At 52.5% G+C, this 12,011-nt stretch overlaps 1 protein-coding gene across 1 annotated transcript in view; it reads left to right on the top strand.

The window, feature by feature from the left end:
* Positions 1-11,335, top strand: part of TGM2 (transglutaminase 2) — a 33,191-nt gene extending 21,856 nt beyond the window's left edge. The window contains exons 9-13 of the mRNA XM_007111815.3: positions 460-702; positions 2,825-3,097; positions 7,418-7,578; positions 8,563-8,699; positions 9,451-11,335. Of these exons, the coding sequence (XP_007111877.1) occupies positions 460-702; positions 2,825-3,097; positions 7,418-7,578; positions 8,563-8,699; positions 9,451-9,601 (965 nt within the window). The 3' untranslated portion in view covers positions 9,602-11,335. The remainder of the gene's footprint in view (positions 1-459; positions 703-2,824; positions 3,098-7,417; positions 7,579-8,562; positions 8,700-9,450) is intronic.
* The last annotated feature ends 676 nt before the right edge of the window (positions 11,336-12,011 follow it).

The raw sequence follows: 12,011 nt of genomic DNA, 5'->3' as shown, positions 1-12,011 counted from the left end.
GTTTGCCAGTCCTTATTAGGTAGGTACAAATATCCCCACGTGAAGCCAGGACTCAGAGAAGTTAAGTGACTTCTCCAAGGTCACACAGCTAATAAGAGACTGAGCTGAGATTTGAACCCCAGAAGCTGGGTTCCAGGGTCCCCTGGAATTCTTTTTTTTTTTTTTTTTTTTTTTTGTCTTGTTACATGCCTTGTAAGATCTCAGTTTCCCAACCAGGGGCTGAACCCCAGGGCCCCGGCAGTGAAAGCGCAGAGTCCTAACCACTAGACCACCAAGGAACTCCCTCCCCTGGAATTCTTAATTCTTACCTGATGCTGCCTTCTTAGAAATGGAATCCCTGAGTCAAAGACTATATGGTCTCTAGGTTTTCGGCTACGTGTGGTTGAATTGTGGAAGATTTGGAGGTACCACCCTCCCCTCAGCCCAGGCTCATCTTACCCTCCTCCTCCTCCCAACCAGGGACATACTGCTGTGGCCCGGTTCCCGTTCGTGCCATCAAGGTGGGCGACCTGAGCACCAAGTACGATGCCCCTTTCGTCTTTGCCGAGGTCAACGCCGACGTCGTGGACTGGATCCGGCAGGATGATGGGTCCATGCACAAGTCCATCAACCACTCCCTGGTCGTGGGGCAGAAGATCAGCACAAAGAGCGTGGGCAGAGATGAGCGGGAGGACATTACCCACACCTACAAGTACCCAGAGGGTAGGGGCCCTAGGCGCATCACTGCCTTGCAGATAAGCAGCTTGTTTACCAGCCCAGAGGGCATGTGTGTGTGTGTGTGTGTGTGTGTGTGTGTGTGTGTGTGTGTTTTCTGGCAGCTTGCAAACAACAATGATCTGTAAGTTACTCTCCATTTCAAGAAATTCCTTAGAATCAGGTGCAAACTTGACAAACACACTGGGGGCAGGGGGACAGTGGTAAAGGATTATTCATTTAGAAAAAGAATTCTATATTCCACAGAAAGATTTCATTTGGTTTTTAAGCCTCACTTTCTTTGTTGGTTTGACTCAATAAAACTGAAAGGGATGGCTGTTATACAAGAGAGGCTTGCATCTTAACAGAAAAATCACGATGTCCATGTTGTTTAACAGAGTTTATTAGTGGTGGGAGCTCCAACAATAGATGGTCAATTCCATGCTTTTTTTAAAAAAAATCTTTATTTATTTATTTATTTGGCTGCACTGGGTCTTAGCTGCGGCATGCGTGATCTTTAGTTTTGGCATGCGGGATCTTTAGTTGCAGCATGAGGGATCTAGTTCCCTGACCAGGGATCGAAGCTGGGCCCCTTGCATTGGGAGCACGGAGTCTTAACCACTGGACCACCAGGGAGGTCCCTCCATCTTTTTTTTTTTTTTAACATCTTTTTTGGAGTATAATTGCTTTACAATGGTGTGTTAGTTTCTGCTTTACAACAAAGTGAATCAGTTATACATATACATATGTTCCCATATCTCTTCCCTCTTGCATCTCCCTCCCTCCCATCCTCCCTATCCCACCCCTCTAAGAGGTCACAAACCACCCAGCTGATCTCCCTGTGCCATGCAGCTGCTTCCCACTAGCTATCCACCCTACATTTGGTAGTGTATATATGTCCATGCCACTCTCTCACTTCGTCACAGCTTACCCTTCCCCCTCCCCATATCCTCAAGTCCATGCTCTAGTAGGTCTGTGTTTGCAAAGTATTTGTGCTGAAGAGGCTTGGAAGTCCAGAGGGGCCTCGGAAGAGAAGTTCCTGGAACTCTGTAGTGTTAATTGTTTTAGCATTTCACACACACGTGGGGAAGTGGGCATGAAGGTAGATTGGAAAGGTTTAAAGAGAAATGGACCAAAAGAAACTTAAAGATAATAAGATGGGTTCAATCAGACACAAAGATGAAGCTTCTTTCTGCTACTAATATTAAATCAGTAGTGGGAAAAAGATGTGGTTTATTTTAAAAATTGGATTTGAGCACATCCAACGGCCAATTCAATAGACAGATATTTTCTAAGCATCTACGGTGTGCCAAGCACAGTAGGGTTCACAGTAGTGACTAAGAAACCACAGCCTTTATCTGACCCCCGTTGACTCTCCAGGGCTGACTGGGGATTCGGTATTAAGTGGCCGTGCTCTAGTGGGAAGGGCTAAAACAGAAGGAAAAGATGCTTTCCCTGGCCTCTGAAAGGTCTAGAGCTGATGATTTGATAGAAGAAATAAATATGTACCCAACAACACTGGGGACAAAAATAGAAGGCACACTGGGAGAAGTAAATGGAATATAAAGCAGGGGGCAGTCATTCCTGCTGGAAAGCTCAACAGGTAGAGAAGGGAGGGAAAGAATTTCAGGTAGAAGTGGTCCCTGTGCAAATGCTTAGAGGTGAGAAAGTTCTCATTGTATCAGTGCCTACTAGGCACCAAACACTGTTGTAGGCATTGGGCATGACTTAAGATTAAGTAAAACACAGTCTTAGTCCTCAAGAGACTTGAGAGTGTAAGCATATGAACAGAAAAAAAACCTGGTGGGCCAAAACACCATGACAGGCAATAGGCAGCTATGAAACTCCAAAAGACATTGTGACTCTTTCATCCTGGGAAAGGAGTAGTCAGAGAAGGTGTCCTGGAAGAGGGGTCATTTGGGGATGGGTCTTGAGGGATGTATAGGAGTTCACTTGTGGAAAGTAAATAAAATACTCTTTCCTCCTCCTGGCACAGTAAGGTAAAGAAGGGGCTCCCTCAGGGGTGCACTGAGCCATCAGGACTCTGAGAAGCCAGCTTGCCCTGCTCCCAGCCTCCTCCTCATTGATCCCCCTTCCAGCTGTGATGAAGCTCTCTTCCCTGTCCCCACAGGGTCCGCAGAGGAGAGGGAAGCCTTCACAAGGGCCAACCACCAGAACAAACTGGCTGATAAAGAGGAGACAGGGGTGGCCATGCGGATCCGTGCGGGCCAGGGCATGAACAGGGGCAGCGACTTCGACGTCTTTGCCCACATCACCAACAACACTGCCGAGGACCACACTGGCTGCCTCCTGCTCTGTGCCCGCACCGTCAGCTACAACGGGATCCTGGGACCCGAGTGTGGCACCAAGGACCTGCTCAACTTTTCCCTGGAGCCCTTCTCTGGTAAGGCCCTGTGTTCCTGGAGCAGCTGTTGACCACCCTGATGACATGCTAGGTCGTGCCCTGAGAGCTGAACGTGTGCCATCTACCTCACAGACACTCCCATCGCCCTCACTGTGGGTCAGGCCCTGTCCTCGGCACTTTATAAATAGCAACCCAGTTCCTTCTTATAACAAAAGTAGAAGGTGGATTCTTTTATGGCCCCATTTTCCAGATGAGAAGACTGAGCACAGAGAGGTTAAGTAACTTTCCCAAGACCACACAGGAAGTGACAGGATGGAGACTTGAACCTGTACTCGTAGCAGCTATTCTATTTTGTTCCATCTCATCTTCGCATGACCCCTGACTGCTTTCCCAGACTCTCTGCTGCCCCTTCCAGCAAATTCCTTTCCTCCGTCTCCAGCAACTCACACTACAGGTGCCTTTCCCCAGAGCCCCTTTGAGAACCTCTCCTATTTCTCTGGAGGTTCTCAGGCTCAGAGAGAAGAGATTCAAGACCAGCACTACCCAGAGAACTTTCTGTGATTTAAGGATGTCCTGTATCTGCGTTGTCCAGTGCGGTAGCCACTAGCTCCATGTGGCTATTGTGGGCTTGCAGTGTGGCTGGTGTAATTTTGGGACTAAAGTTTTAACTTCACTTAAACAGCCACATGTGGCCGGAAGCTGCCATACTGGACAGTGTGGCTCTAACAGTGATAGGAAAGGAAAAGCCCTGATCTTCTCCTCTTCCATGGTTCCAGTGCCTGGCCCAGCCTCCCTGGGAGCAGATCCCCTTCCCTGTTTGGGGCTGAAATGATGTCAGTAGCTCACCCAGCCCTCAACCCCAGGCAGAGCCTCTGTCGCTCTGGCTTCTTGGTTGGACACCTGCACAGTCATCGTCCCCTTGATCCCTTTCACTGCTGGCTTTGTCACCACTACTGGTTATCTCCCTAAAATTAAGCTGGAGACCCTGAGAGGGGTTGCGGCTGCCGAGGTCACTTAGGGAGGCAGCATGGAGCCCAGTCTCCTATCCCCCCCAGCAGCCCATTCTCCGTTCCTGCACTTGGAGCCTGTGGGCATGGGGAGGGCGGGGGGGGGGTCTTTGAGTCGGGAGAGGACCTGGGGTCAGCATGATCTGAGTAGAACATCAGTCAACCCTGGGGCCTCTATCTCAGGCCCACCTCAGGCACCCTGGAGCCACACGCCAGGACAGAGCAGACCCTCTGTCAGGGTCCCTGAGCAATGGCAAACTCTAGGGGCAGAGCCACGTGGCACCAGGGCTGGGGCCCCAACACTTACGCTGCTAAAAGGCGTGTTCGGAGGCCAGACTTGGCTTTGAATCTGGCCTCTCCCACCTTCTGTTATTATTATTATTATTAATTTTGGCCGCGCCATGTGGCGTGTGGGATCTTAGTTCCCCGACCAGGGATCCAACCCGTGCCCCCTGCATTGGGAGCTCGGAGTCTTAACCACTGGACCACCAGGGAAGAACCTCTCCCACCTTCTAGATGTATAACCTTGAGCCTTGAATCACACTCATCCATCAAATGGGGCATTAGCATGCCCCTCATGGGCTGCGAAGGAGATGTGTGCTCAGGAAAGATCTGGAAAGTGTATAATGGTGCCTGAACACGGCGGGGCTCTTCATTCTTCGCTGAGCAAGTGCCGACCGGTGTGGGGAGGCCGAAAAGCATCTTTCCTGAACCCTGCTGTGCCAGGCAATGGCCTCAGGGCCGGGCTCAGTGCTTCCTGAGTCACTGCCAACCTTGCTGGTGTGCAGAGGACTCAGCTCTCATCTCCACATCCAGGCCCCGAGTCAAGGGCAGGGCTCCATCCCTACAGGTGTGTGGGGTGGTCGGGATACCGAGGTCCTAGTTCCTGCAATTCTGCCCACAGGCTGTGGGCTCCTGGGTATTTCTCTTCTCCATTCCAGGCCCCGGGTTCCCTATTTGTACAAAGGCTGGTTCATCTTTGAAGAGCCCTTCCAGCCCCTTTGTGTGAATGCACACGTGTCAGTTCTTCCTCACGCTCAGAACCGCTTCAAAGGGAGGAAGTGTCTTTCCTGGAATGTGTATCATAAGGTGAACTGCAACCTGAGCCAGGGATGCCAGAATAACTTCCACCCAGGCTGCTGTTGAGTCATCCTTTGCCTCCCAGATACCCTCAGGCCCTTCGCAGCATTCTTCGGCTTCAGCCACAGCCGCCAGTGTTTCTTCCTGGGGATGTGTTCACAGCGGAGGGGTCCCTCCTGCTACGGAGACCTCTGAGGGGCGCAGCCTGTCGGGAGAGGGCAGAGGAGAGCAGTGGTCCTGCGTGTTGCCCTCAGGTGGGGCTAGGCCAGGATGCCCTATTGAGGCCTCCAAGGCCAAAGTCAACCTGAGAGTGATTCTTCCACCCTGTGAGACCCTGAACTTTGGCTGAGTTGCTGGTTATTCTTTGATGATAAGATCTGGGGGATTTCCATGTACTAGCGGACAGGAAGCCAGGCCTAGGACAGCTGAACTGAATCCGGCTGTCCCCCACCCGGCCTCCTTGCTCTCTCCCTTCCTGCCACCCACCCTTTCTCTCTCTCTGGATACCCTCACCCCTCCAGGTGGGTCATGAGGAATGCAGGCAGCCTGATCTCTGTGATGATCAAAGGAATCATCTAAGGAATGAATAGACACTAACCGCAAACGTTTCCCTCTTTCAGCCAGCATCTGGCCCGAAGCCAAGGCCAAGGCCCCGGGCCTGTAGACAGCCGTTCTCCAAGGTCCAGCCCGACCCTGACCTAAGCCTCCTGGAAAAGTTAACAGCTGGGGGGCCACCTCCTCCAGGTTCCTGGAGGACAATCGTTTCCTTCTTTCCTGTGGAGCTGGTCAGAGTTTCCACTCTGCTCCACCAGGTCCTGACCCAGGAATTTTCACTCCTTTTTGGCAGAAACTTTGGGTTTTTTTTTCCCCCCACATCATCTGAGCAGAGGTTGGGGCAGATCCACCCCAGGAATGAGTGACTAGAGGGCTGGGCACACATTTTCCAGAGAGTGGGATGGGGAACACCAGTGTGCCCAGCCAGGACCCGGACCCTGACTCAGGCAGAGAGAAGGTGACTGTCTGCTCGGGCCTTCCCGGCCCTAGAGATGACCTCCCAGCGGGTGCTCACTGGCCCGGGCACCCCAGACCCTTGCTAACCTCCCTCTTTAACGGTAAGCTCAGGTCTCAAACTCAGAGCCCTCAGCAGATGAGAGTATCGGCCCGAATTGAATAAATATGACTTTGTTTGCTGGTGTTTGTTTTTACCAGCTTCCTTCTACTTATGGTAAATGAGACAGGTTTTCCACAAATAATGATGAAAAGGTTCCCTAAGCAAAAAAAGTTAAAAAGTGTAAAGCGAGGGGACTGAAAGAAAAATTATTTAATGAGGAGTTACTCAGACATGTGAAAAATCACGTGAATGGCTGGAGTTTGGGCAACGCTGGTCTAGTGCAGGGACGGAGGGGACAGACGGCAGAAAAAGAAGAAACAGCATCTCCCATCATGGCACTGGGACAGTGAGGAGAGGTTGGTTGGGCTCCATGGAGCCCCAAGCCCATCCCTCCAACATTGTTGTTTGATGGGGGGAAGCCCAAGGAGCAGAAGGGATTTTTCCCAAGGTTCCCTGCGACCGAGTGAACAAGCAGGGTCTGTGGAGAATCAGTCCTGTGCCCTTTTCACTGTTCCTTCCTGCCTCCTGTAAGCTGACCCCTGGTGCCCTAAGGCTTCAGTGTTCTTGTCAGAGAAATGGGGCTGCAGTCTGTACTTTGCTTCTCTGCAGTGGGAGGGGTTGGCCCTGCCGGCTTCTTTCTCACCCCTATCACTTGCGTGGCTTTTGCTCTGAAATGACCTCTGGTCTTAGCTCTGCCCAGCAGGTGCCAGATGTCCCAGGTAACAGAGAGGGAACAGAGGAGGAACAGAGAGGGGAGGTCATCTTCCCAGGCTCACACAGTCAGACAGTGACCAAGCAGGGCCAGCTCTCCTGATCTGAACACTTACTGGCAGAAGTGTTCCTTCATCTGTAAATGGGTACAATTCTACCGACCTCATGGGGGGAAATGGAGGTCCTGAGAGGTGGAGTGACTTGCCCAGCATCCCCAGTTAGCGAAGGGCAGAGGCCGGATTAAAGCCCAAGCCTCCCCTCCCCACTTCCTCCCTGGGAGCCTTGGAGCCAGGGCAGGTGAGGGGAAGTGCTGGGACATGCCCATCCATTCATCAGCTGTGTGACCTCGAGTTCATTCCTTGCCCTCTCTCTGCCTTGTGGAGATGCCATAGGAGAGGTGGGGGCCACGATTCAGATGTCATGAGCGCTCTCCCCTCTCCCCTCCTGCAGAGAAGAGCATTCCCCTTCGAGTCCTCTACGAAAAGTATTGTGACTGCCTGACCGAGTCGAACCTCATCAAGGTGCGGGGCCTCTTCGTCGAGCCAGCTGCCAACAGCTACCTGCTGGCTGAGAGGGACATCTATCTGGAGAATCCAGAAATCAAGATCCGGGTAAGGGCTGGCTGGGTCCCCGGACAGGTCCCCACACGTGCATGCACCTCCCTCCCTGCAACCTCAAGATCTCTGATGCCCCAGGTTCCTCAGATCCTAGGTTCATCAAAGAAAAGCATCATGAAGCGGAAAGAATTTGGGACTCACAGCCTCTAGGAATGAAACCTAAAATCCCACAGTAGTAGGATCATTGCACTTAGGGATCTCAGACTCATGGACCCTTAAATGCTAAACTACTAATGCTAGATTCTCAGGTCCTGGGGCCCTGGTGGGGCAGGAAGGGATGTGTTGTTAAGGGCACAGACTCTGGAGTCTATTTATTCATCTATAAAATGGGTGTTGTAAGGATTAAATGTGCGTCTACAGGAAGCACATAGAACCATATCCAGCACATTAGGAGGGCTCAATAAAAACTGACTATTCTTATCACCAACTTCATGGTCAGCATAGTGATTCACCTGGAGGAGTCACAGCCCCAGATCCCCAAACGCTGCAGTTACAAATAAACGGTAAAGAGCAGAGCAGGAGGGAGTGAGCACTGTGTGCCCGACAGTCTGCTAGGAGCTTGCACATGTTAGCTCAGTTAATCCTCATGAGAACCCTGCAGTCAGGCGTTTCTCTCCTATGAAAGGCTCAGAGAGGGTAGTAACTTTGCCAAGGTCACACAGTGAGAGACGGGCAGAGATCAGCCTGGCTCCCAAGACTCTGATCTTTCCACCCTAGACCCTAGAATGAGGGAGGCATTTTACACGTCCTGAGGGGTGCGTGGAGCCTCACCTCAGCTCCATGAAGGAGTCCTGGGCAGGTGTCATCATCTGTGTTTTCCAGATGAGGCGAGGAATGTTAGCGGCGGAGCTGGGCAGACATTGGGCCAAACTGCAGCATGGATGGAGATGGCCCAGTTGGGACCCTGCATGCCCTTGAGGGGCTGTGGGCTGCTCTCCCTCCGTGCTGCCCCTGACATCTGCCCCATGCCTCCTCTAGATCCTGGGAGAGCCCAAGCAGAATCGCAAGCTGGTGGCTGAGGTGTCCCTGTGGAACCCGCTCCCCGTGCCGCTGTCAGGCTGCACCTTCACCGTGGAGGGGGCGGGCCTGACCCAGGAGCAGAAGACCGTGGAAATGTAAGTGCTGGTCCCTCCAGCCTGGGGGCCTGGGAGCAGAGGGCACATGCTGCGGGGGGAAGGGCACCCTCCGGCACTGAACCCCGACCCGTAACCCCTCTTCTCCCTCCCCACACACCCACCCACACACCTGCCTAATATTCCCCCGTGTCTACGCCCAAATACCCACACGTTAGCTGCGTTCTGTGCACATGTGTTCACAAACCTAAACAGGTACACATTCACTAAGCACCCACCTCGGGACACCCGAGTCCTCACATACACACAGGTGTACACACGTGCCTGTGTGGTGGACCCTCATGGATACATATTTGTATACACGTACACTTACGAGCATACACGCTTCTTCTTTTTCACTTTTTCATTGTAATGTAATTTACATAGAGTAAAGCATACAAGTCACGTATGTACAGCTCAATGCATTTTCATGCATGTGGTCACATGAGCATCCACACTCTTACCCCCAAGCACACCATCCACTTTCACGTACACACACACACACACACACACACACACACACACACACACACACACACACACACACACATCAGCCCCTCTACACATAGGAGGGCAGATGGCCCAGGCCTTCGGAGAGTGGTGAGCGGGACCCATTTTATTCTGTCGGCACAAGGCTATACATCCATGGAGTTTCTGGGCTAAGAGCTCAGTAGTCACGTGTCATCCTGGCCTGTCCCCATCGTGGGGACCAGGCCAGGGCCCTGATCTCACCCTCTTTCTCTCTCTCTCCCAGCCCGGACCCCGTGGAGGTGGGGGAGGAAGTCAAGGTGAGGGTGGACCTGCTGCCCCTGAACGCGGGCCGCCACAAGCTGGTGGTGAACTTCGAGAGCGACAGGCTGAAGGCCGTGAAGGGCTTCAGGAACGTCATCGTTAACACCTCCTAAGGGCCCCCGTGCCAGCCCCACCTGAGCCAGCCGAGGGCCCCCAGCTTGACCCCGATCTTTATCCCAAGCCAATGAGCAAAATTTGCCCCTTCTTGGGCCCCAGACCCCAGGGCAGGGTGGGCTGCCTATGGGGGCTCTTTGGAATCGAATGTACTTCCAGCCCATCTGGTCCCCCTGAGCCGGGCTCCCCACCTCCCTCACCTGTGAGGAACGTTTTGTGCCTCCACAGTAGGAGCCCTGATCTTGGCTGACTGGGCGGTGGGGGTGGGCCGGGGAGGGGGGGACTCCGGCCTCCCTTCCCAGCCCAGATGCCATTTGGAAAGCCACTGACCACCCGCCATATTGTTTGATCAACTCCAGAGCCCCTTCCCTGGGAGCAGGTGAGAAAAAGTGTGCCCAGTGACCAGATCAAGGAACTCAGCTCTCTAGGGTGTCCTGAACCCCTTCCCCAGATTGTGCCCAGGCCCCAGGGGCCGTTGGCAGAACCTGAGCAGGTGCAGATCGGGAGGGTCCCAGGAATAGTCCAGACCCAAGCTCCCCCCACATCCCAGCAGCCCCGGCCCAATAGTACCCCCGCACCGCGCAATTGTGAGGCACCTACTAAGTGCTTCCTGGGCTCACACGGCCACCAACCCATTTAATTGCCATGGGAAACTGCAGAGTGGGAGCCGCTTTCTCCATGAGGAGAAGGGAGGTGGCCCACCCTGCACCGCTCAATATTTGCAAGGCTGCTTAATATGAAGGTGCGGGAATGGAGCCAGGCCTTCTGACTCTGAGTCCAGGGCCCCGTTCACCACACCAGCCCTGACCTGACTGTCAGAGAGGCCATATGGGGCCTGATCAAAAAGGATCCAGTTAGGATGAGGAGGTGGGGAGGAAATTGGAGGGGTTAGAGCCCCGGGTTTGAGCCCCAAGTCTGGCCAGCCACGGCCTTCCCCTCTCTGGGCCTCAGTCTGCTCATCGGTCACAGAGTGGTTGAACCAGCTCATCTCCAAGGCCCCTCCAGCCCTGCACTTCTGGTGCCTTATATGACTCAGCCTTGCCAGTGACATTGACTCTTACTCCCTGGCTTCACAGACCCTTAGGTCACAGGCCAGGATGTTTCGGAGAATGAGACCATGACCACGACCACCTTCCTGCCCCCAGCCCTGCCTGAGTCCCCCACCTGTGCCCAGGCATCTTCCGTCAGAGCCCAGTTCTAGGGGAAAAGAGCCCCGGAGGCCCCTGTCCTACCCATGACCCCACCCACCACAACGCATAGACTTCACAGGAGCCTTAGTTGCCTGTGCTGGTCACTCACCAACAAGGCTGGCATCTCAGCCACCCCCTCTTTGAAGAGCCAGGGCCCCAGAACAGAGCCCTTGCCCCTGACTAAGCTCGGGGACCCCACAAGTTGCCATCTCTGACTTTACCCCTCGCTCTCTCCATGTGACTGGGCCTCCCTCAGGCTGGAAGAGGGAAGCGGGGAGAATTCTGTATCTGGAGTGGGGTCAAAGCCTCCAGAGTCCCCCAAATCCCAGAGAGGGATTTGGGGAAAGTCACGCTGATGCACTTAGAACTTTCTGCTTTGCACAGGAAGAAGCACTTGAGCCGAAATATATATGTTCTATATAAATATTGCTTGATTTCTCTATGGTTTTATAAATACTTTTGGGTTCCAAGCAAGCAGTAGATGTGCTTTTGAGCCACAAAGAGCAAGTACTGAAATAAAAGAGTTTATTTTTCACATTCAAACCAGGTCTGGTCCGTTCACTGCATGCTTTTGAGGAGGGTGGGTGGATGAGCTCACTTAACACCTGGACCAGCCACTTCCTGCCTAAGAGCCTTTCCCTAGCCTCAGCGCCTCCCTCAGATCTAAACTTTACTGGCATTCAATGCTCTACAACTGTCCAGCTCCACCTCCAGCCCCTTCTCCAAACAAACCATGTTCAGACCAGAATGAACTCCCTGTATCTCTTCTAACAGCCTGTGTACTTGTCAACCTCTTAGCTTGGAGTGGCCCTCTTTTTCCTTACCCAGCTTGTGAACCCCTATTCATCTTACAATGCTTAACACTAAAGTCACCTCTTCTGTGACGCCTACCCAGATTTCTTCTCAGAACCCTGGAACATGGACAACTCAAACATTTATCACAGTGACTTTTAGTTCCATGTTGATATACCTGTCCCCCTCCCCATCCTGTCTGAAGTCCCCAAGGGCAGAGACCGAAAATCTCTTAAACAGACACTAATAAATGCTGGATCAGTGTGTTTCAACTCAGCTCCCATAAGACCAGTGCTGTCCAGTAGAAATATAATGTGAGCCACAAATGCAAGCCATATATGTAATTTAAATTTTCTAGTGGCCATATTAAAAAGAGAAAAAGAAACAGGTAAAATACAGTTTAATAATGCATTTTATTTAAACTAAT

This window comes from Physeter macrocephalus, unplaced genomic scaffold (assembly GCF_002837175.3).
Source record: "Physeter macrocephalus isolate SW-GA unplaced genomic scaffold, ASM283717v5 random_637, whole genome shotgun sequence".
Lineage (NCBI taxonomy): Eukaryota > Metazoa > Chordata > Mammalia > Artiodactyla > Physeteridae > Physeter > Physeter macrocephalus.
The sequence above is the reverse complement of the archived record's forward strand: the minus strand, read 5'-3'. Positions and strand labels throughout refer to the sequence as shown.